This window comes from Xiphias gladius, chromosome 7, assembly GCF_016859285.1.
Source record: "Xiphias gladius isolate SHS-SW01 ecotype Sanya breed wild chromosome 7, ASM1685928v1, whole genome shotgun sequence".
Lineage (NCBI taxonomy): Eukaryota > Metazoa > Chordata > Actinopteri > Istiophoriformes > Xiphiidae > Xiphias > Xiphias gladius.
This window is the reverse complement of record NC_053406.1, coordinates 9,431,373-9,455,174: the sequence shown is the minus strand read 5'-3', so window position 1 is coordinate 9,455,174 and position 23,802 is coordinate 9,431,373. Positions and strand designations below refer to the sequence as shown.

The window sequence follows — 23,802 nt, the reverse complement described above, 5'->3', positions numbered from 1 at the left end:
GACTGAACCACAGCTTGATACTGGAGATGTTTGAGCAGAGTGAATGGATCGATGGTATTGTGGTATTGTTGTAGCTTGGGGCAGATTTACGAGGTATGACGTGTGTGTGTGTGTGTGTGTGTGTGTGTGTGTGTGTGTGTGTGTGTGTGTGTGTGTGTGTGTGTGTGTAAATCTGTAAAGACCAAGGTGTCTGCACACTGTATCCATCCTGCACTTGCAGACAGGTCGGACTAACAGACATATTTTCGTGAGGTCTGGAGAAGAGAGGGCTCCACACTTTACAGCGAGGGAATACTAATAAAAAAAAGCATACATTATACATTTAAGGTTAGAATAGGCCTTTTTCACAGCAATTTGACCTGTCACTTTAGGAAAATCACAAGTGCAACTAATAACATTCACACTCATGACAGTGAGTCAGCATGAAATATAGCAGGACCCTGAAATTGAACGAGCCAAATGCAATTCAGCCATCATAAATTTTATTATTTACACCAGTGCTTTTCCTTCTTTGACATGTTTAAATGTCTTCTGTGAAAAAGGCCTATTCGCAAGAATTTAGTTGAATAGTATCCATTTTTGATACTATTTATGACTGGTAGTTCATTTTTACCGGTGGTGTCTGCATTCCCCATGCAGGCTTCACAAAAAATGATGTGTTCATATACTGGAGGTGAAGCGCAAGACAAATGCCAGAACATACTATATACAAATGATATGGAAGACAACTTTCTATTATCAGTTCATTGTTGACTGTCTTATTTAGTTTTCTTTATTAATATAACTCGGATAAATACACTTTACATGATAAATTCCCTCTCCCATTGTACGGTTTCTTTGGATGCACGGTAAACACATACAGGAGCTGATCTTCTTCAGTTGCATTTTTCAGAAAAACGCTCAGTGAGATGGGTTAAAGGGTCAAGATCTTGGCATTATTTGTCTCCCCAGCACAAATGAGGCCTGAAGTCCTGTCTCATTAGTGCATTTTTTACCCTTGTTACCCCACACCCTTGCAGAGTTGATGTAATGACACTGAGTGCTTCAGTTGTGTCACTGGAAGACTGAAGTTTGTGAGTGTCCACTAGTCCACATCTCAGTTGGCAGCATTTCTCCTTCATGACATTTATGTACAGTAGCTGCTGCACAAAACCCATTTTTCCTTGTGGTTTGTCGCTCATGTGTTAGTTTTTATAAGTTTTTTATATGTACTATATGCCCCTTGAGTGTTTATGATGTGTGCTTGGATGTCAAGGTGTAACACTGCAGCACATCCAGGTACAGTCTATCTTTATTATACTGTTTGTGTATATCAGTATGTGATACTATAGTGTGCTTTTGCCTGTGCAGAGCAACCCAAGAAATCGATTATTGAGGGGGCCTGACAGTTCTGCTCGCTGGATGCGGTAGAATACATACTGTAGCAAGGGAGCACCATCAGTTGCCCTGACAACACCAGCGCCTGTCAACACCTCCGTCTTAATAGTGACAAATTGTACTTATTACATCAGCGTTAATTCCCCCCGATCTCCCTCAGATGAAGATACTTAGCCCCGCACTGATCAAATTGTGTCAGCATAATTACTGGGAACAGAACCCTATTAAAAACCAGGGCCTCAGACGCACTGTCCAGACTCATCCACAAGCCTATCACTCAACATGCATCTCTGCGTAGGAAGTAAGGGAGGAGGGGGTTGAGGGTGGAGGGAGGCAGGGAGATGGGGAAATGAGGGGGATGAGGAAAGAGGGAGGGAGAATGTTATTCTGAGGCAGTTGTATGCACAAAGACTGCTGGAGTCGTCCACCTTCATCATTTTTTGACTGACGCACTGGTGCTGTATCCGTAAGAGAAATGGCTTTAAAAATCCTGCAGCAGTGATACAGGATAACGGTGGAATATTCAAACAATTTATTCAAACGTTTTTTTTAACCAAAACCTACAACTGTAAGTAGACATGATGAATGGAGATGTATCAGTAAGAAATTATAACGATTAATTACAAAATGGCAAATCTCTGTTGAGAATATCAGTCAGTTGCAGTTCCCCTCAGCTCCACAGAGCGTTTTAGTGTCTTTCAACTCAGTGTTTTGTTCTTCTTTGTCTATATGGAACACTAGAAAGCTTTACACTTAAGGGTATGAATATTGCCAGACCATTATTCTCCTCTCTCCCCAGAGTGAGAGGAAATCATTGTTTGATGAAGCAATTTCATTTATCTTAGGGAGCTGTTGGGGCTAGACGTTCTCTTTCCCAATTCGTCACATATGGATGACGTTGGCATGTTGAAAAATGTACGTAAAAAATGTGATGCCAAGGGGTCCTGACCAAGCTTCTGTGTGGGACGAGTTGGGAATGAGACCATGTTTATCGGGAAGAGGTGTTTTATCGGGTTCCTGAGATGAGGAAGCATGAGTTCCCCGAGGGGAGAAGTCAGTAAATGTGGACTATACAAAAAACAAATGATTAAAATTTTAAATTTCATTAAAGCTTCAGCCTAGTTCTACAATAACTGCAATTACCATAAGCAATTTTCACAGCTCTATAGATATGGATTTAGCATTGCCAGTAGCTCAACACTGAATTCAGTCTCTCTCTTTCTCAGTGTGTTGGTCCTGAATGGTGCTGGAATGGAATTCACAAATTAGTGTCGTCTGATGGAAATGTGCTAATTGCTGTTGTTAAGCGGCTGCAATAATTAGGTTATGATGGCAGACTGCTACACATGTTGCACGTGCACACACACACACACACACACACACACACACACACACACACACACACACACACACACACACACACACACACACACACATACCAAACAGCCCAAAGCCAACATCCTCTTTCCAGTATGGTGGAAATAGAAGGCTAGATTTAATTACTCATTTTACTATCCATCTGTGAGTATTATTTTCCAGACATAGAGTCATACAGAAAATGCAACAGATAACAAGAGTTTCTCCTGCTGTGGGTTAAAGAGATGGTTTGTTTTTCTTTTTAATATAAATTACAGCACACTGTAATGTAGTAGCACTAAGTAAATTAGTAGTTTGCTGACCATTTGGCAGTGGAAATATCTATCTATAAAGCACAGAAGCAGGAGGATAAAGGTTTGGGTAATAAGAGCTGAGATCTTCCCCTGGCTTGAGACTTTTATTTTCAACAGTTAAGCAGATAAACTTTTGCAGCATTACAAGTAGAGTGATGGCAGTGGACCAACATGGGCATCCAATTTAAATGACATGCCACCTCACCCCAAACAGTCTGGTTACTTCCTTAGTGGAGCAACAGCAATATCAGAATTTAAATATGTCTTTTGCGGTTTTATCAGGCCTTTGTCACTCTGCCTACAGACCAACACTGTGTCTCCTCAACTTTTCACAGTGTACCATACTGCATAGCTAAAAACATGCTAAACATGCTCAAGGAAGAAAATATCCAATGGGTCCTAAAAGCAGACAGGACTCTACATACATAATATATTGTAGAGACAGGTGACTGTAACATGCCTATTTCACTTGAAATTAGAATTGGAAAACTGTTGCTGATGTTCATTTTATATTGTCCTTTGCTCTTCACCAACTTCCTTGTTATAAGCATCCAAAAATCGCTTTGGATTTCAACATGTTATAGCACTGAATGAAGAAACCTTCAGGAATTCCAGTCCCACAAAAAATAAGTCATTAATGGCTTTAAATTGGAGCAAAACACACACATTTGAAATTATATGAAATCGTACACGAGAATACCTGGTTATGCAGCACATGAAAGAGTACCACCAGTGTCTGAAGTTTGCGGGAGTAGGCATAGTGTTGATTGTGCCTACCTGCCAATCCTACCACGGTGCCTGCTGAGTGTGCCGATCTCTAATTTTCTTTCTCTCTTGCTGTCTCACTAAACCGGTTGGGTTGGTCCATTATACAATTGTGGTTTGAATGTCAATAATATTAAATTAAATATCCATCACCAAGTGTGCATACTAGGTGTAAAATTTATTCACCAATGACGGTGTTGACTGCTCAACTGTTACCATTTTTTGAGAAAACAAAAACATTTGGAAACAAGTCACACACATTTGCTATTTTACGATTAACTTAAAAACGTCTTTAAAGTTACTTGGTCTGGACTTTTGGTTATTGTCTCTGATAACATCATGTCTATCCTGCTGCCTGACTGAAAAACTGCCTTAAAGCCGTGTTGTTGTTATGATGCTGCTCTCTTGACGTTCTTTAATACACAGACCCGCTTAGCAACATGTTTTTAATGGCTCTGGGCTTCAGCAGAGATTACTGGATTGCTAACCTCATCAAAGACATCAACAACCCCCAGACTCTTTAACCTTGGAGACCTGACTCTCCTTTTCAGCACATTTTGTAATGTGTGTGTGCGCGATTGCATTCCTGCAGCAAAGCTCAGCAAGCTGCTATACATTAATGTAAAATTAATCCTCTCTCCATGCGTCCTTGTACGTGGTTGCTCTCCCATCATGACATAAACCTTCTCTTCACACAGGTGCACTGCTGCTCTTCTTTTAGCTCCACATCATTGTAGCATGCTCTTGTTTCATACCCCTGACACAATAGAAAACCTCTATGTAGCCTGTGGCTGTGGACTCCATGTTCAGTTAGGTGTTGTTATTGGCAACATGCATTGCAGGGCTACCATCTCTGAGTCATTCTTCATTCTACACTCCTTTCACAAATTTCAATATACAGTAATATGTGACAATATTTACAAAACTATGTTTAAAATGCTCCACATTATGATACAGTTCTAGGAATAATAATTAATTAATTTTACCTCGCAGTGTATTTATTTACTGTAACAATTTTCATAAAGACTAGGCCATTTTTCAACATCCCCAAATATATTAATTGAACTTCTAATAGAAATATAACTAAGAAAAATATATTTTTTAAGTTCTTTCCACATTAACTATTGTAGTAAATCTTGGTTTATTGTGCATGATAACCTGCCTGTGTCCACTAAATCTACAACAGTGTAGCAAATCAGACCAGAGAGAGCAAATACTCCGAAAAATAGAGGTCCCATGATTTATTAAGATGACATCTTTCACTTGTTCAGTTGTTTATTAAATATGAATTGTTCATCTCATGGGAGTTGGACATTTTTTGCATGGATTACGATGCACAAATTATTTATGGTAAATGAAAACCCATTTTTAATTTAAAACAATGGTGGTATAACACTACCAGTCACTGCATTTCACTCTGTCTGCCTTTTTACATAACTGTTTCTTCTTTGGAAATATCTCTGAAAAAATAAAGGAATATATATAAAATTTTTGTAACTTTTCTGTAATGCCAAGGAGTGCTGCAAAGCAATGACAATACACATCATTATACTTAAATTCACACTTGCTGTTGATGCTCCAGTGATTCTTAGACATGATATAATTGAATGGGTAGATATGGGGATTCAGATACTCTCATGACACACACATGGCATGTTTTAAAGGAAAGATACACTGAAAAACAGTCTCCTTCTTACTTTCTCTTTTTTGATCCAAACAGCCCTCAATGGCAACAATCACACATCCCTAGAATCTAAAACCACATCTTTACATACACAAGGAGCTCTTTATCATTACATAATATAACATAACATTATATGATGATGCATTTTGTTATTTTTATTTTCTTTGGTTATTTTTTATTTTTTATTCATCTTCCCTTTTATCTCCCTTTTTGGACAGAATCATTCTGTTATGTGACTATCAGTAATTTCAATATCTAAAAGAATTTTATAGTATGCAAGTAAATGAATAAATATAGCTTTGGGGTCAACATCTAGATAAAGGTAGATGTTTACTCGATGTGGGCGTTTGAGACTGCGGGATTTCATTGCAGTGTTCTGACACAGCCAAACACTGCTTTAGCATTCAGAACACAGAGAGAGAGACAGAGAGGGGGAGAAAGAAAGAGACCAAGCAGTGGAGAGAGAGAAGAAGCAGGAGAGGAAGTAGAATGAGCCAAACAGGAACACAGAGGTTTTTGAGGCTGAATAAGAGACAGAGAGTCTCTTAGCATTCCAGCTCTGATGCCAAAACTTTCTCTGAACCAAGGATGCCTTCTTCAATGGGGCTTCAATGGCAGCTCTGTCATTTACTTTTATTTCTAAAATCTATTCACACAGCAGGTGCATTGAGAGAGAGAGATTTTTACAGGCGCTGAGGGATTTTGGATTTGTCCTGATTTTAATAGTATTAGCTTAAGTATTTGCAAACTAATCTGCAGTTTCTTTTGGTCCAGTCATAGTCTGCACCATATTGTTATCTTTGCTGTCCTAAAAAAATTTTTTTTGAGTCAGTTCACGGAAAAATATAACACTGATTGGCCAGATGATGGCACTACGAAATAAATTTTATATTTTAACTGCCAACTCATAAGATATATGAGACACACTGCACGCTGTTTTTCATGATTATTTCTTCAGCACTTAGAATTTCATGTAAAATCCATTTTCATTGTTTTCCCCTCCAAGGTTATTAGAATCATCTTGAAATTTTAGATATGACAAACTGCCAACAACACTGCTGAAAATTCAACACACTCACATAAAGCTGATCGTGTCAGCAAGCCCTGACTCGTTGTACTGCTAGACAGTCATCTCTTCTATGTCACAATTTTACATTATAGCTGCTCAGATTATACCTCAAATTACCCACTGCTTCCCCCGCTGACCAGGAATGATGTCTCATCCTTATACTCTTAACTGATGGCTAGTGGACAGTGCAATCACAGTTTTTCGAATCTGTGAGACACAGAAATGTAGACATCAGTGGCCACAATAAGCATTGCCTGTGTCTAACTCTCTTAAATAAATAAATAAATAAATATATATATATATATATATTAGACATATATTTAGACATTTTGGGAATACACATATTCACTCATTGGTAGAAATTTTGCTGAAAAGATTATCTGTAATAATAATATAAGGCTACCACCAACAGCCACTTTGCTTACCTTAGCACAAAGACTTTAAAAACAGTGGGAAACAGCTAGCCTGGCTCTGGTCAAAGGTAACAAAATCTGACAGCATCTCTAAAACCCGTTAATTAACATCGTTATGTCTCATTTGTTTAATCTGTACACAAACCAATGTGTAAAAACTCCAAATTGCCATTTTCCAGGGGGGCTATATGCCAGATTTTGTTCTTGGCTAGGAGTAGCAGCCAGACAACTATGGGAGACTCCAGTTAATTACTGCTCCCAGCCAAAAAATACATATATAAACTACCTAAATGGTGCTCTAAATTTCCCACTGATAACTTCAAATGTAGCATAGGATTGTAACAACACAATATGACATGGAAGGTTGACATTCATTCCCAGGTATTTCCATCTCGCCAAAGATTTTCTCAGTTCTTCATTAGGATTCATTTTTGTTTGATGTTGCTCTTCCATTTCTGTACTGTGGCATTAGAGAAGGTTGCATTCACTGATTTAAAGAGTGTTGCAGTAGTTTGACCATTAACATGTCCTTTATTGATTTCAGAGTAATCATGTTAATTAAAGGGATCCAGGAGATGTGTCACAGTGTCTGCATTCACCTAGTGGTCTGATATGTACAGTAGCTTAGTAATTACAGCATCACACCTACAGTATCCTACAAGGCATGGGGTTCAATATTGTCTAGTGCATACGTGTGATTGTGTATTGCTGTTGTTTATAAGTATATGGTAATCCAACAGATTAACAATTGTTATTTCTTGGTTAGACCCGCAGAATAGTACTCATTTCAGTTTCTCTGCATGAAGCCATGCAGCCCTGAGGAGCTGTGCGGTGGAGAGAGTTCATTCCTGCAATCTGACCTCAATCAACTCAGATTAAAGCTGTGATCTGACGTCTGGCCCCCCGCGCCCTGTTTCTTGATGCAGCGTACCCCCAACTATGAGCAGGCAGAAATTAGTCTGAGAACACAACATTCACTCCGCAAACATTACCACCACAGGAGTCAATGCAGTGTTTCTTCTCTAATGTTTTTTTGTATAGTGGGATAGGATTGTATCACTGCCTGTGTAAAGATAAAAACAGTAAATGGTAGTATTGTTCTGTGAGGGTCCACCACTGCTGAATTAATGGAGAAAAAAGATGGAGTTGTAGCGAGGCTCTGTATCCAGGTTAACAGCACACCAGTACTGTTTTTAAGTAATATTTGAGCTGTAAAATGGTGCATGTTGTGCAGATACTGTGTACAGTAAGCCCACGAAAGACAGCTATATGTTTTTCATTTTAATTTAATGTCGGAACCGACTCAGGAGAGTTGAAGTGGGCCAGAGGAGTTACCAAACAGGCTAAGAACATTCAAAAGTCCATTTATCATCGCTCTGTCTCTGGTGACCTGCCTAGAAGTGGGTCCCTCCTCACTGTCTGACTCACAGTATACTGAGAGCCAGTCCCACCTTCAACTACTCTGACTCACCAACTCACCCTTTGTAGAGGAGATTAGTCTTTGTGCTCAACATTTTAAACTGCAAATTTACATTTAGCATGGTTTCATATATCTAGTGTTATATTGTTAATTAGTGTAATTCATCTGAGATAGTTAATCTTGTATTTGATAATGTGCCTTTTTTATGTTATTTTGGATCATATTCACACTATTGCAAATGTTAAAAAATATTAAAGGTACCCTGTGAAGTTTCTGACCACTGGTACTGCTGTGAAGCATTTTTTTTTTAGTTTTTTTTTATGAGTGGGTCTCTGTTTTGTTTGTATCACACAAAAACAAAAACGTATCGCACGTTGTTGGTTTCACGCTCTACCGCTGATATATATTTATTGGTGTTAACGTGCTAACAAACAAACCAATGCAACTACAAAGGCATGTAAAGAAGAAGACCTCTAGCAAGCAAACATGGATTTAAACAATGCATAGTTTAAAAAAAAAAAATTTCTTCTCAAACATTTTATGCCCTCAAGGATATCGCATTTTGGTGAAAAACAGTCAATGTGAACATAATTTCACTTTGTTTACAAGAAATCTACACAGGGCAACATTAACAGAAATCAACAGCTTAATAGGCTAATCACGTGACAAGTTGTTTTAGGTATATATATATATATTTATTTATACAGCTTCCTCTTTTGCAGGCAGCTTCAGGTGCAAAAGAACAGGTTTTTCACAACCAATTGGAATAAACACACTGGTACTAAATCACTAATTCATCCTAGTTACTGAGTTGCAGATTGTCAGCCAAGATGTGAGCGGCTCGGCTCTCATTTAAATCACAGCGACTTCAGAGCATCTGTTGGCAGTGAGGATGCTGTGACACTAACTCATCTGTACGTCGAGGCTTATTTAGCCTGCTGAGAGTGAGAGCCTGCTGTTGGTATCAGATTCTGTCTCTGGCAAAGTGGGAATGATTAGATAAAGTGTGTTTGGCGTAGTAGAGCACTTTTTCACTTTACAGTAGCAGTGGCTGTGAATGAATGGAGGGAAGTGCTCGACTTTCTGACAACAATACAAAAATCTCTTTCTAGAGGATTTTTAATGCATCTGGGAACACATTTTAGTGTTTAAGAAGACATTGTGCATAATTCTTACTTGACATACTGGTTTTGTGAAAAGGAATTACTCCTAATTGCTGATGCACTAAGTGAGTTAAAGACAAAGCAGAGGAATTAAAGGGGTGCGGGTCGCGAAGAAGAAATACAATACAACTCAACACAATAGTTCTCATTTTGAATCCCCTCCCTACTGTAAGCATCCCCTCTGCCTGCACTTCATTCTGTCATAACACAATAACTGAGCTCTGACGTCTTAAAAGGCATTGCAGGAACATAGAGGTGCTTGAAGAGAAAATTGCAGCAGCTCACAGCGGCTGGAGTGAAATACCATTTTGTCTCACTCAAGATGGATTCCACAGTGAGATTTCAGAGGACCAGTACAGAATCAAAATGGAGAAGCCAGAAGGGAGGAGAGAAAAAAGGGAAGGAGGCAGTGTGTGTGGAGTGGACAGCTTCTGAGGAGATGTCTGAATTTTGTTTTTGCTGCAGCATGGTAATATATAGTCTTCACGGATTTCACCTTTTACAGATATAGTGTTATTTATTGGTGAAATATTTCCATTCTTTTTCTTGTTTTTTGATAATGATCATAGAGACTTGCAATCAGTAACAAAAAGTAGTTAAATATTTATAATAGAGGAAGCATTTACACAATATACTGAAAAGCAAAGCCATAAAAAAATTAAATGAAAAAATAATTTCTCTTCGAAAATGTAGTGAGCAATATTTTTTTTTTTTTTTTTTTTGTATCTGCCCTTCTCAACCTCTGAGAAGATTTCCTCCCACCAATCGTTTCGTATACTGGCAAGCATGCATGGCTACCGCCCCCCCCCCCCCCCCCCAAGTACACACACACACACACACACACACACACACACACACACACACACACACACACACACACACAAAGTACAAAGTCACACCCTCCCTCACTCCCTCTCTTTATAGATTCCACTTGCTGGTTGCCCATCTAACAGCCCTGTATGTAAACCAGTGAAACCCCTTCAGGACATCAAATCCATGGAATCTGTTGTCGGTTCTATCTAGGTCAATGCTTACAATAGCTGTGCAATTTTTTTTTTGCGGTCTCCCGCCTTTCTCAGTATGCCCCCCATTTGCTTAACCCCACAAGGTTGATTTTCCTTTGCATGCATAAACGTCAAAAATGCATATGAAATGTAAGCATATTAAGCATGCTTTGCTTCTTTCATACATACTACTCTCAAGTGGAATATTAAAACATTCAGTGGTTACATTAGGGTAGAATCTAACATTATATCTAGGTTATTTTTTCCCAATATTTTTTTCACTCCTAATTGCTTTGGAATGTGTAAGTATTCAAACAGTTCTGTCTTTAACACTGTAACTCAACACAGCACATGAAAAGTGGAGGCAACACCGCAACTATAGTGTGACATACAGTTGCTTCCTCTCTGATCTATCGGGGATGATGTTACGTGACCTAAGGGAGGTGGTATCTAATTTGTTAACCCATAAAGAAAAGAGAACCTGCTTGTCCAAGCATTTTTAATAGGATCTTGAGATGACTATTTGGAAGGCCATTTTTTCAATAAATAACAATAGACAACAATAAATATTAAAACTGCACCAGTGTGGTTTAAATAAGCAGAATAATGTGGAATCCATGCAGAGATTTTTTTTTTTTTTTTTGCTAATCTAAGCAGTCAAAAACTCTCAAACAATAGTGTAATAATGCAACCTTAATCAGAGTCACCCAAGACTATATGAGTGTAGGTTTCTCCTCTTCTAAATATACTTCATGCAGATGCCCTTGAGCAGTCAGAGTACTTAGCTGTACAGTTTAATTGTTGGACCTTCATAACAAGCCCTTTTCTGCCATTCATTTTTGTATAGTATGAAAAACATCTTCATCAGACTTGAATTGCCTGAGTTTGATGATCTATCACAGTAAGCACAACGCCTTAATTTGTTTTTGTCTAAATTTCCCTCTTAAGCGTTGTTTCATAGTGCCAAGTTTTCATATCAATGTATACATTATGTTACACTCTGATTACTGTCAATCAAATGACACACACACACACACACACACACACACGCGTATACACCTCTTCTAGAAACCTCTTCCAGGAAATTATCCCTAATGAAACACGACAACTTACAATCTATATTGTCACACTCAAGTCTTCATCTTTTTGGTGTCAAATGATGATATGTAATTATGTGTTTTTGCTCTGAATGTTTTCCCCTTTTTTGTTGTATATACACACGGTGTGCATGACAAAATCAGAGGGGAGAGATGCTAAGAACTTGAAGATTTAAATAAAAATGTGCCGGACTCTAATGTGTGCAAAAGTATTTTTCTTAACCCTGTGTCGGTGCACATCATTTTTCTTCTCGACCCCTTCAACATTACCTTTAGCTGTTACAGGGCGGTTTCTCCTCAGGCCTTAAAGGCTTCCTAAGCTGTCTCTGTCTTAGTATGCCCAACATCGCACAGTGAAGACGATCTCTTGTAAATTGCTTTTTCGATCAGTTTTGACATCAATCTGCTCCCATGGGAATTTGGGCATCCATATGATGGTGGAGAGGAAGGTTTCATTCCTTATGGATGTTGACAACCCCACTCAGTGTGGTTTGATCTGCAGAATTAACATAATATTACCGTACACACGCAACTGGCTTTGACAGCCAAAGAGGGATTGGCTTCTATACCAGACATTGGTTCCAGTGAGGTTTCTGCAACAGCAGAAGTCAGAGACAAGACAGTAAAAGCTGTTAGAGGTCAAAAATTTGATATGCTGATCTGATTTTATTAACACAATTTTTTCATTTTTTTTAAATTTATGGATACATTTTTTCTTCCATTATCTCTTCCATTATAGATTTTACCACGGGAATTTACTGCGTTACTTCATGTATTTGTGAGTTAGCAGGAGAAATTCATATCTCACTTTACTCCAAATCTCTTGTAGTTATTGTTTATTTACATGAGATGATTTTTTTTTTCATTTTGCTCCAGTAAACTCCATTATCTCATGTAGAAATAACGAATAACTTCTAAAGGTTTTGTGTGCTGTGAGACTTGAACTTTACCAGCACCCTATGGAGAAAGGAATCTTTCAGTTGTGCTAGATTGAATAAATTCTTTATACTATAAAAATAGTTTTGATATCTACGTAACAATCACACACTGCAAGCTTTCATGTGTTTCCACTTGCTCTTCTTATCTGCTTCAGGACAAAGATATCTCATCACATCCACGGGAGCCTTGTATATTCTGGACGTCCTGCCTGAGGATGGGCTGAATAACTATCGTTGCACCACACGCCACCGCTACACCGGCGAAACTCGTCAGAGCAACAGTGCACGTCTCATTGTGTCAGGTCAGTAATGCGTTGAAACTGGAATCAATTTAATTGCAAAGACCGTAAATTTGTCTGTAGTTACAGAGTACTTATACTGAAACAGATTGGACAAATGGTACAAGAATAACATTTTGTACTGGATATTCAGCGAGTGCTCTAGGTCATTATTACATATATTTTAAAACTGGACAAGAAAGAAGAATGTCTCTAAATATTAAAACTACCAGTAAACTTTATATCAATATAAAGATGTGAAGAATTATGGCTGCTCCTGAACAGACTGATTTGCAGGATGGTGCTATAAGACCAGCAAGACCAATGCATGTTGATACTAGGTCATATTTAGAGTTACGGCCACGTCTACCTGTTCAGTTTAGTTCCCAGTGAATCGGAAAGCTGTTCTGCAGGTTGATAAATTCTACGGACAACTACGAATTTAGCAGTCCTTCTGTGGGCCAATCAGTAACAAAACAATCATTGTAATACAGGTTCTTATGAAGTTTTGATGAATCAAGGTAACTTCATATATAGAGGACAGACAGACAGATTGACGGATAGACAACAACCAATTTGTATAGTATCATCTCTACTTTCTGTGTCACAATAAAATCCTGTCTCAAATTATAGGAACACAGTCTGTTTCTCTCTCTTTTCCCTTCCATAACAAAATATACAGTATAGAGAACTGAATCTTGACCCCAAGAATCAATATTGGATTACACTATCAAGCGCCTGGCAATGCTCACCACTAATTAACACTAAATTCTCTGCTCCTTCCAGACCCCACCAATGCTGAGCCAGGCATCTTGGATGGCTTTGACCACCGAGAAGTGATGATTAATCATCGGGTGGAGCTGCCCTGTAAGGCTTCAGGCTACCCAATGTCCAAATACCGCTGGCTGAAGGACAACAGCCCTTTGGAGCCCGACAGCCGCTTCCGCCAGACCATCACAGGGTTGCTGATAGAGAGCGCGCAGCCCAGTGACTCTGGGACGTACGTTTGTGAAGTGTGGAACAGTTATGGCAACGCTGAGGTCATGGGGCGTCTTTATGTAAAACGTAAGTCTTTTATTAAAATGAGGAGTACCTCTGTATTATCTGTAGATTGGCCATTCACATCACATGCTGTGGTCATTTGTAACAATACAAACTATGGTGATGCGAGGGGATGGAAAATGGTGCGAATGAAAAATGGAAGAACAAAAGAACTTATGTCCATGGTCATAGTGTCCAGTCCATAAAATTCCTGTCCAATGTCTATAGCATGAGATCCTCTACTCAAAACAGTGACTGGCATTTGTGATGGTATTGGAGACTGGGTGGCTAGCATAATTTTATAAGGGCAACATAGACATGACACAGAAGTCAATGATGCCAAGGACTTTGCTAAAAAGCATCTCCTGAGGAGACCAAAGTTTATCAAGCAGCTACAAAACAGATTAATATACATTTAAAGTTTATCCAAACTAGTGAACCTTGTTGCAATGTTTGTTTACTGAAAAACTAAGTGTTCTTGTACGTTGTTTTACTGCATCATCTCCAAAGCAAGAAGACAAAAATACAGAAGTTCCCTGCTATGTATTTCATTCCTGTCTAAACTCATTTCATAATGAGTGTGGCGTTTGTAGTTTGCATATATTAATTGTTTTGCAGTGTACCGAAGGGAATCAAAAGCACATGGAGATAAATTTCAAATGTTATCCGAAAACATGTTAAAATTCCGGAGCAGGGCTGCAGCTAACAATAATTTTCATTATCGATTAATTGATTATTTGGTAGATTATTCGAGTGGTTTATAAATTGTCAAAGTCCAAATTGACATCTTCATATTGCTTGTTTTGTATGACTGTCCAAAACCCAAAAATATTAAGGTTACTATCATAGAAGACCAGCAATTATTCATCATTTTTGAAGCTAGAATCAGTGAATTCATCAGTGAACACTTAAATGATAAATCAGTCATCGTTTGGATTGTTGCTGATTAATTTTCTGTGGACTGATTGATTCATCGTTGACATGTTTTAGCTCTAATCCAGAAATTTCGGTAACAGCTATTTTTCAGAAATATTATGTAGCCAGGCTAGCCAAATCCATCCTGAAATTTCTCTTCTATCTTCCCTTCTCTTTATCTTCCTCTCAGTCTTGCTGTCAAGAAATTATTAATGTACCTTTGAAAATACAGTGTTTCCTTGTGTCCTTAGAGCCCTTGAAGGCAGTGGTCAGCCCTCGGAAGGTGAAAGGCAGTGTGGGCAGCAAGGTGTCTCTGTCCTGTAGTGTGAGCGGCTCAGATGAGTACGAGCTGTCATGGTATCGCAACGGAGAGATCATCTACCCTGGCAACAATGTTCGTTTCACTGGGCTCAACCGGGAAAACCTCATCATGGAGGGAATGTCGAAGAGTGACGGTGGAGCCTACCAGTGCTTTGCCAGGCAGGGCAAGATGTCCGCACAGGACTTTGTGCAAGTCATCCTTGAAGGTAAAAAACGTGCATGCCATTTGTAGGGTGGAGAGTGCACACAAATGCTGATCAAAAGCCACACTGTGGTAGCTGCCTTATGCATAATCAATGAGTTAGCAGGGACAGATTCAGGCCTTGGAGATCAATACAGGGTTTATGTGTTAATGACATCCTGCTGTGACTCTCAGCTATAGGCCACCATTAGTATGATCATCCCAGACTTCACAAACACATACAAAAACACATGCACGCACACTCTTGAATCCAATAGCTTACCTTGGCAGCGTTGCTCAGGCAACTGTCTCTTGTGGCCACAGAGCTGTAAAAAGAAGATATTGATAATCTATAATCATGTGGAACAGACCTAGATTATCAGAGAGCAGCAGCAGGCAGACACAGACATTTCAAAAGCCAACTGGCCCCTGTATCTGGGAGGAAAGCTCCTGTATCACTCTTCAGAGTGGCATCTACGGATGTGTAGTGGTTCTGGCATACAGTGTCCTCATACAAAATTAAAAATAAAGGCACGAAATAGTGAAAACACAATGTTTTGTTTTTTGTTGTTTTTTTTGATTTTTTTTACTTTGCTGGCTTAAGACTTAATTATTATGTCACAAAAAGGGCTTATTTTACAACAACACTGAGAGTAAATGACACGTCACCTCTCAAACACTCACAAACCCTGGTGTGAAGAAACAGTGAGGAAATAAAAACAGGAGCCTACTAACTTCTATGTAAACTTAGAACTTTCTGTTAAGCGCTCCTTTGGCAGATGATCATCACTAACGTGTGGTCAGTGTTTAAACATTGCGCTCCTGTCCCCGACCATGTTCCACCGTGCCCCCCACCACAGATGGTACTCCCAAGATCCTGTCCTCCTTCAGCGAGAAGGTGGTGAACCCAAACGAGCCCGTCTTCCTGGTCTGCAACGTCAAGGGCACGCCACCTCCCAGATGCACCTGGTCACTGGACGACGACCCAGTCATCAAAGATAGCCACCACCACCTGGGCCACTATGAGACCCACGAGGGCCATGTTGTCAGCCAGCTCAACGTGACACACACCCAGGTGCAGGACGGCGGGGTGTACCGGTGCACGTGCAGCAACTCGGCCGGGGTCGTGTACCACCAGGCTCGAATAAACGTAAGAGGTGCTTGTCAAATCAGCTCCTCCAAGAACAACAATACACATACCTGTCTGTCTCTGTGTGTGTCTGTCTATTTCTCTCTGTCCAGCTGGGTGTCTGGCATTTGCAGTACATGAGTGCTGGTTGTTGTATGGGTCTGAAAATTGAAAGTTGCATGACTTTTTTTTTTCCAGGGTTTTGTTGGTTTGTTTTGCTTTTATGTCTGTTCTTCTGATGGTTTGTTACTTTCTCTTCATCTTTTGTTTTTCTCTGCCATTGTTGCTCAGTAATTTTTACTTCTAGCATTAAATCTTTAATCACATGTACATTTCCTCTTCTGTTGTTCTCCACTGATTGATTCTGCCTCAATTTGTGTGTTCTTTTTTATGTAGTCTTTTTCTTTTTCCCTGCTCCTTGTATAATTGTTGACATTGCAGCTTCATCTTTTTGTTTCCAAATCATTACTGTCCTTCTCTTACATGCCTGTATTTTTAGGCCAAATGAATTATACTGGTTGGCTGCGCACAAGCGCATCTGGATATTGGGTTCCAAAATGGGCTGGTTTGTAAATAGCCAGAAGAAAAATATATTTCTTCTAGTTGCATGAATAAATGTATCTGTGGTTTGCTTGTGTATGTGTGTTTGTATGTGTGTGTGTGAGAGTTTATGTGTGTCTGTGTCTGTGTCTGTGTGTGTTTACTCTAGCTGCCAATTCCGCTCCTAACGATCAGATGTTAAAGCGATTATTCTGTTTCCATTTTATAAGACACAGAATGTATTACTGTTTTGTGGGTGAGCAGCGAGAGCCGAGTTATAAGTATCAGTAGTACAGTGTTATTTAAACATTCTGTTTTCCTTCAGATGGTTAGCACACTATAACCTGCTTGTCATTTCACCCCCACCTCCTACATAGAGTTAAGTCGAAGATCTTGTGGTAAAACATACAACACAAGCAGTTTCCTTGCATATTTAAGTATTTTAATGGTAGATACCATTTGTGAAGCTCAGGAGAGAAATTTTTTATTAGCAGCTGACGTCTCCTTGTTTAAATCTTAAATATATTTGGAAAGCCATCGGTCTGAAATATACCGTTTTATTTACAAAAAAAGCAGACATAAAAAATCTTCACCATACAAATCATGCTTGTGATTTGATGTCAACACCACTATCCATGAAATGTCTTTATATAGGTTCCTTTCTCATTCTCTGTCACTTTTTAGGCCGTGCCAGCATTCGTCCAATGAAAAACATCACAGCGATTGCCGGACGGGATGCTTTTGTTCACTGCCGTGTGATTGGCTACCCTTACTACTCCATAAAGTGGTACAAAAACTCCGCATTGCTCCCATTCAACCACCGTCAGCGAGCCTTTGAGAACAACGGCACTCTGAAGCTGACCAACGTGCAGCAGGTGGACGCTGGCGAGTATAACTGCAAGGTGATGGTCCAGCCCAACAAGATGGACTCTCAGAGTGTCCATGTTCATGTGAGAGGTAAGTCCCATTGAGTTGTACAGAAAAAGTTGGTTGAGCTAAATATGCTGCACAGCCTTGAGAAGTTATTGTTGTTCATGTAAATCCCATTGCATCTTGAGCATAAACTATTTAAGAACTTTCTGAAAATACAATATTTTCTATTTGTAATATACTGCAAAAGATGAATATTTGAACAGTTACTCAAAAGCTAAATTTTTTTCTCAAAACTTAACAGTTTTCTTCATTGCATGCAAGTGTTCAATTTTAGTTTTTACAGCTTGAGACAGACATAATACAGATATATACTGGTATACAGATTCAATGTGTCAAATTGCATTGTTCAGTATAAAGCAACAAATCAAACAACTCTAAACTTCACCAAAGAATATTTTATATTTCATTACTTTCATACGTTAAAAAAAAAAACAGAAACCAACAAACAAAAAAATAAAAAAAAACTGTGTGAAGTGTAAAAATTACAGTTTGTGGTTCTACGGGTTGCTATGTGCAGGAGTCAGTATGCCCGGCCAAGAAATAGTCCTGCACATAACCCCCCATAAAACAATAAATTGTCATTGAATTGATTAAACAAATGAGACACAATATTTTAATTAGTAAGTGCATTTATATAGTTAGCTATATTCAGAGTCATGTTATCTGTTTCACCCTGTTCCCGGTCTTTAAGCTAAGCTAACTGAAAGAGTCATCTTGATCTTCTCCTCTAACTTTTGGCAAGAAAGAAAATAAGCATATTTCCCCTAATTTTGAACTATTCTTTTAAACTGTCCCAATTTTGACTTTGTGTTATATGACGGTGAAGAAAAATGTAAATGGTTTCATGCCAAACTCCCATATTTTATGCTCTAATAAAGCAAAAATTTGATAGAAAGTTTAAACTGGAAATGTGAAGCATATTCGGAGGCCCTCTTTTTTTATGCCCTCTGCCTACATGTGCATGTCAACATGGCTTCACTGGAAAAAACCCATCACTAGATAGATGAATAAATACATGCACTCACACAGAAAGATAGGTATATAAATAGATCTCACCAGACTTCTAAATTAATCTACCTGATATTCCTCAGTGTATCTTATGAAGACTGTATCAGTGATATTAAAGAGCTGAGTGACTCATCTCTACTAAGATCTTAACTTGTAATAGCCATTACTAAAAAGGGCTTCCCCATTATGCCCCATTTCCTTGCCTGTGTACAGTATGTTAGGTTGTTGTCAGTATATTACACTTTCTGTGGAGCAAGAGAAGCAGATGGTGAGAGAGAGTGAGAACGAAAAGAGAGAGATGATATAAAGCAACACTTCCCAGTGGTGCTATAGTGAGCGAGTGCATTTGTTAATTTACTCTGCTCATGCTTAAAATGCGGAAGTGTCTTTGGGGATCTCTGGAGTCCATTATCTCCACTTTGTTGTGAATTAAATAAGCTGCTAAAGTGCTGCTTATTTCACAGTTATTTGAACTCACTGGACACTCAAACACAGATGACTTGTGTGATGGCTGGAGATTTCCCTGTGAATAGAGCACAGGCTATTTGAATACATCTTATTGTAGAACTGTGTGATTATATTATGCTGCCAGATTGACTTTGAACACTTGTTGATGTAGCCAGGGGGACAGATCTGTAAGTATGTAGGTTAGTAGATTAAGATATGTTTCAGGTTCACTTAAATTTATTTTTCAAAACAGCCTGATTGAGTCTGATTTCGAAGTTATTTTTTTGTTTTGTGTCTTTGTGCTTGTAGCTTCTTTTTCTGAAAGGACAAAATGTTCCAGTCTAAGAATGATGGGGAATTATTGCAGAATGCTTTGCTATTCAGGTCTTTTATGTTCTTTCAGTGACCCCTTTAAAGCAAGATAGTTAGAAGATTGTAGGGTTACTCTAAAAAAAGGACACAGTACCTGCCACAGAATCCAGGGAATTAAGGTTGTCTTTTAAACTCAAGGCTGAAATCACATTTAATTCTTGTGTCTATTTCTCACTTTCCTCCTGTGCAGTCCCTCCCTACATCCAGCCATTTGAGTTCCAGCGTTTTACCATCGGTCAACGTGTCTTCATCCCCTGTGTGGTCATGTCAGGCGACCGGCCACTGGACATCACGTGGCAGAAAGACGGACGGCCAATCCCTGCCAGCCTGGGTGTGACTGTGGACAACATTGACTTCACCAGCTCACTGCGAATCTCCAACCTAACGCCCGACCACAATGGCAACTACACTTGCATCGCCCGCAACGAGGCTGCTGCTGTGGAGCACCAGAGTCAGCTCATTGTAAGAGGTGAGAAAGCAAAAAGGAAGAGACCATATATCTCTTGGCACCTAATGGACTACAATACTCTATAGTATGTTTGCAGATTTTCATTTGAACCAATCTCTACAGCACCTAACTTCACTTCTTTATTAGTCCTGTCTTACTGAAGGTAAAATCTACTGGTGTAGTGTTTGGCTGGTATGAAAACCTGCTAACAGGTGCTCTATATAAGAGACACCAATAATTTCATGCATCACTGTCAACTGTTGCTTGTTTCTGTGTTTGTGTCTATGTACAGTTCCTCCACAGTTTGTGGTTCAGCCTGAGGATCAAGATGGGATCTATGGGAAAACTGTAACGCTCAACTGCTCCGCTGAAGGCTACCCACCACCCACCATTGTATGGGAGCACTCCAAAGGTACATTAAGCACGACACGCATTACCCAACCAAAGTGAACCTGCCAGCAGTAATAGGGAACCATCATTTGGAATTTAAAACAAATCACACTTTTGAAATCAAACTCACAGATGTCAAAGCATACTTTAGTCACCAGGATGCTCTGCGAGTCGGAAACAACCATTTTCTGGATGTATCGTGTCAACAAAATTCCATCATTCAAGGTAATTAAACCCAGATTAAATGGATATAGTGTTATATTACGTACTATATTTAACCTTAAGAAAACAAACTGCAATCACAGTTTGTCTTGAGTCTTTCCACTCTACTGTCCATCCCATATGATGTGAACACAGCATTAGGAGTTCAGTTTTTTAATGCTAAATGACCACTGCTCATCTAAATGAGACGAGCAGCATGAGATCACTGCAACAATGACCATGTACAGTACAGCAATAGATAGTAACAATAGATGGATTCAAGTTCACGGCATTATCATTGTTTTATCTTGAGTCTCGATGATGTTTCTGGTCTATTTTGAACTGCAATGATTGATGGTACAGCCTTTTGAAATGCATAATCGAATGAAAAGTGTATTTTTTCTTACACTACAGTACAATATATATTAAGCAAAAACAAGAAATGATGATTGAACTGTGTAATATCTGAATTTGCACAAGTTATATTTTCAGTCAGTAGCAGGAGTTTTCATGTAAGGTTCATTTTGCCAACTACAGCACAGTATAGTGTGTGGCTAGCTGGGCCACAGCTTTAAGATACTTGGGTTGTGTATCTTAAGGCACCTATGTCTGAAGATGAGTGCTGTACACAGCCGATGTGGCAGTAGTATTGTTTTTGTAGGTGAATGGGTTGCATTTGCTTCATCCACAGCCAGCACGTACTGTATATGTGTGAATGCACAGACATACAGACACACTCACAGCCATCTGCTCTAAAAACATGGGCTTGGGGCTTACAGGGTTTCCACCTGCATCATTAGAGAATCATCGGAGAGCGAGACATACACAATAAAAAAAACACACACAAAAAAAAAGGATAGAGAGGCAGACAGACAGGCAGGAAGGCGGCAGGTGAGTTCAGCCACTTGAGCAGGGCAGATGAAGAGGGGCCCCAGGTGTTTGCTCCATCATCCAAATAACCAGGGATGAAAGCTTCACCAACAGAAGGACAACAACCAAGGAGTGCTGCTTGAGTGCTGTGTGTGTGTGTGTGTGTGTACACTAAGACCCATGATCAAAGGAATGAAAGAATCTGATCTGATTTTTTGTTTGTTTGTTTGCTTTACCCTTTGATGGGATTTGTGTGTGTTGGCGTGCATGTGTGTGTGAAGATGTTAGACAAGCGGGCCTCATGCCTGATTAGCATGACCAGTCCTGATCAGTACGGAGAGATCAGGCTGAGCAGTGTGTGTGTGTGTGTGTGTGTGTGTGTGTGTGTGTGTGTGTGTGTGTGTGTGTGTGTGTGTGTGTGTGTGTGTGTGTGTGTGTGTGTGTGTGTGTTTGTGTGCCTACTCAATCATAGTGTTTGAAACAAACTTTACCTATCCAGAGGGAGGCACCACATGGTTCAGTTGACCAGACCGCAGGTCGGATTTGTGGTTTTTGGGGCCTTGGTCCCATATTTGTACCTCAGATTCATCTTACCTGTTGCTCTATAATATTTTGTTGCTCGGGCCATCAGTCAGAGCAAGATGGCAATGAATATCACCTCAGGAAAAATATATATCCACGGTAGGTGGCTTGGGAAGCTATCGTTTAATTTGTTGTAAGCCAGAGCAGTCTGTCCAGAGAGTGGCTTTCTGGCATGCTTTTACTGCAACAGAAGTAGCTAAGAGCCAGATGAGTGTCTCTGGGAGATATGGAACAGTAAGTAAAGGTCAACTGCTATTAGCATAACGACTAGCACTATTTGGATATGCAAAATCCATAGTTCAAGGAAGAACACATCTCCCTTTCTCTCCCTGTCTCTCAGAGCCAGGGGAGCAGGAACAAAGTCACCACTTGACCCTTTGCGAGCCAGAGCCATTTGACTGCATTTTAATTAAAAACCAAAAGCCCACAACTCACTAAATGGTCTAATCTCTACATGCTAATTTTAACACGAGCTAATGCAACATCTGCTCAGTTCACACACGTGTTTAATACTACAAGAGCAAGGTGGAATACAGTGCTTTTGTTACGATAAGAGGAGACCGCTCTAAAGTCGTTAGCCTTAGAAATCAGTGTCAGTGACATTTCCTGCTGATTGAAGGCAGCCGTTGCAGAATGAGATACTATAATTTTTAACAATAGAACAAGAGTATAGTATATATTATATCAGTATAGTATTATATAATTTTCTATTAAAAAGATAGATATTAATTACACACAGCCAGCAAGCCAGGATATGTCATTGATGCCAAGTTAAATTATTTCAATGATGCTTCAGTGATTGATTTCAAATGTCAGTTGTATTGGACTTTTGAGAACTGAGGATAGACACGTGCAAAGCATTACTCTACTTTTTCTCAAACCAGACAAATCCATGCCTTTAGGATGAATCTATCCTCAACTTAGATTACTTCAAAATGTGTTTCTAATGCCATTTATGTATGTGTTCTTCTGGATCTACTAATTCAACTAACTCCAAATGCAAAGAATAAATCCGGAGAGTTATTACAGAGGAATAAAGAGTCAGAAAAAATCCTTATCTAGCTACAGTAAATATCTCTGAATCTCACTGGCCAGGCCAAGTGCTGAATGCCAGCAGCCGTGCAAGGACTCTCTGCTCTCTTTCTGCCTGTTGTTCCTCTGCACCAATCTGCTGTCATGTTAAACATGAGCATTATGTCTGTTCTGACTGCATCACACCAGCAGCAAGGTCCGCATCGCTCTGCTCAGCAGCTGTTTGGTGGTTTAAGGATTTAGGCCCGGTGTTAAGAAACATGTTTACAATCCTCCCTAAATCTGACAGGCTTTGTCATCAAATCTGTAAACATGGACGCATGGCCAAATGAATGCATGCAAACTGGAGGTCAGCTTACTGTTAAGTACTGTATGTTTTTTTAGTGTCTTAAATTTTTTTCTCAACTCAATTTTTCATACAGTACATGCAGGCAAGTGTGTATATTTCTACATGAACTATATAAAAAATTGTAGTTTATATCTGGATGTTTATTTCCTCTTTATTTAAAATGTT

General features: G+C 39.3%; 1 protein-coding gene across 1 annotated transcript in view; it reads left to right on the top strand.

Annotated features, from left to right (window-relative positions):
- dscamb (Down syndrome cell adhesion molecule b) overlaps positions 1-23,802 on the top strand; it is a 119,023-nt gene that overhangs the window by 62,148 nt on the left and 33,073 nt on the right. Inside the window, exons 4-10 of the mRNA XM_040130723.1 lie at positions 12,756-12,902; positions 13,665-13,943; positions 15,086-15,361; positions 16,197-16,493; positions 17,690-17,962; positions 19,956-20,234; positions 20,506-20,625. Coding sequence (XP_039986657.1) covers positions 12,756-12,902; positions 13,665-13,943; positions 15,086-15,361; positions 16,197-16,493; positions 17,690-17,962; positions 19,956-20,234; positions 20,506-20,625 — 1,671 coding nt within the window. The remainder of the gene's footprint in view (positions 1-12,755; positions 12,903-13,664; positions 13,944-15,085; positions 15,362-16,196; positions 16,494-17,689; positions 17,963-19,955; positions 20,235-20,505; positions 20,626-23,802) is intronic.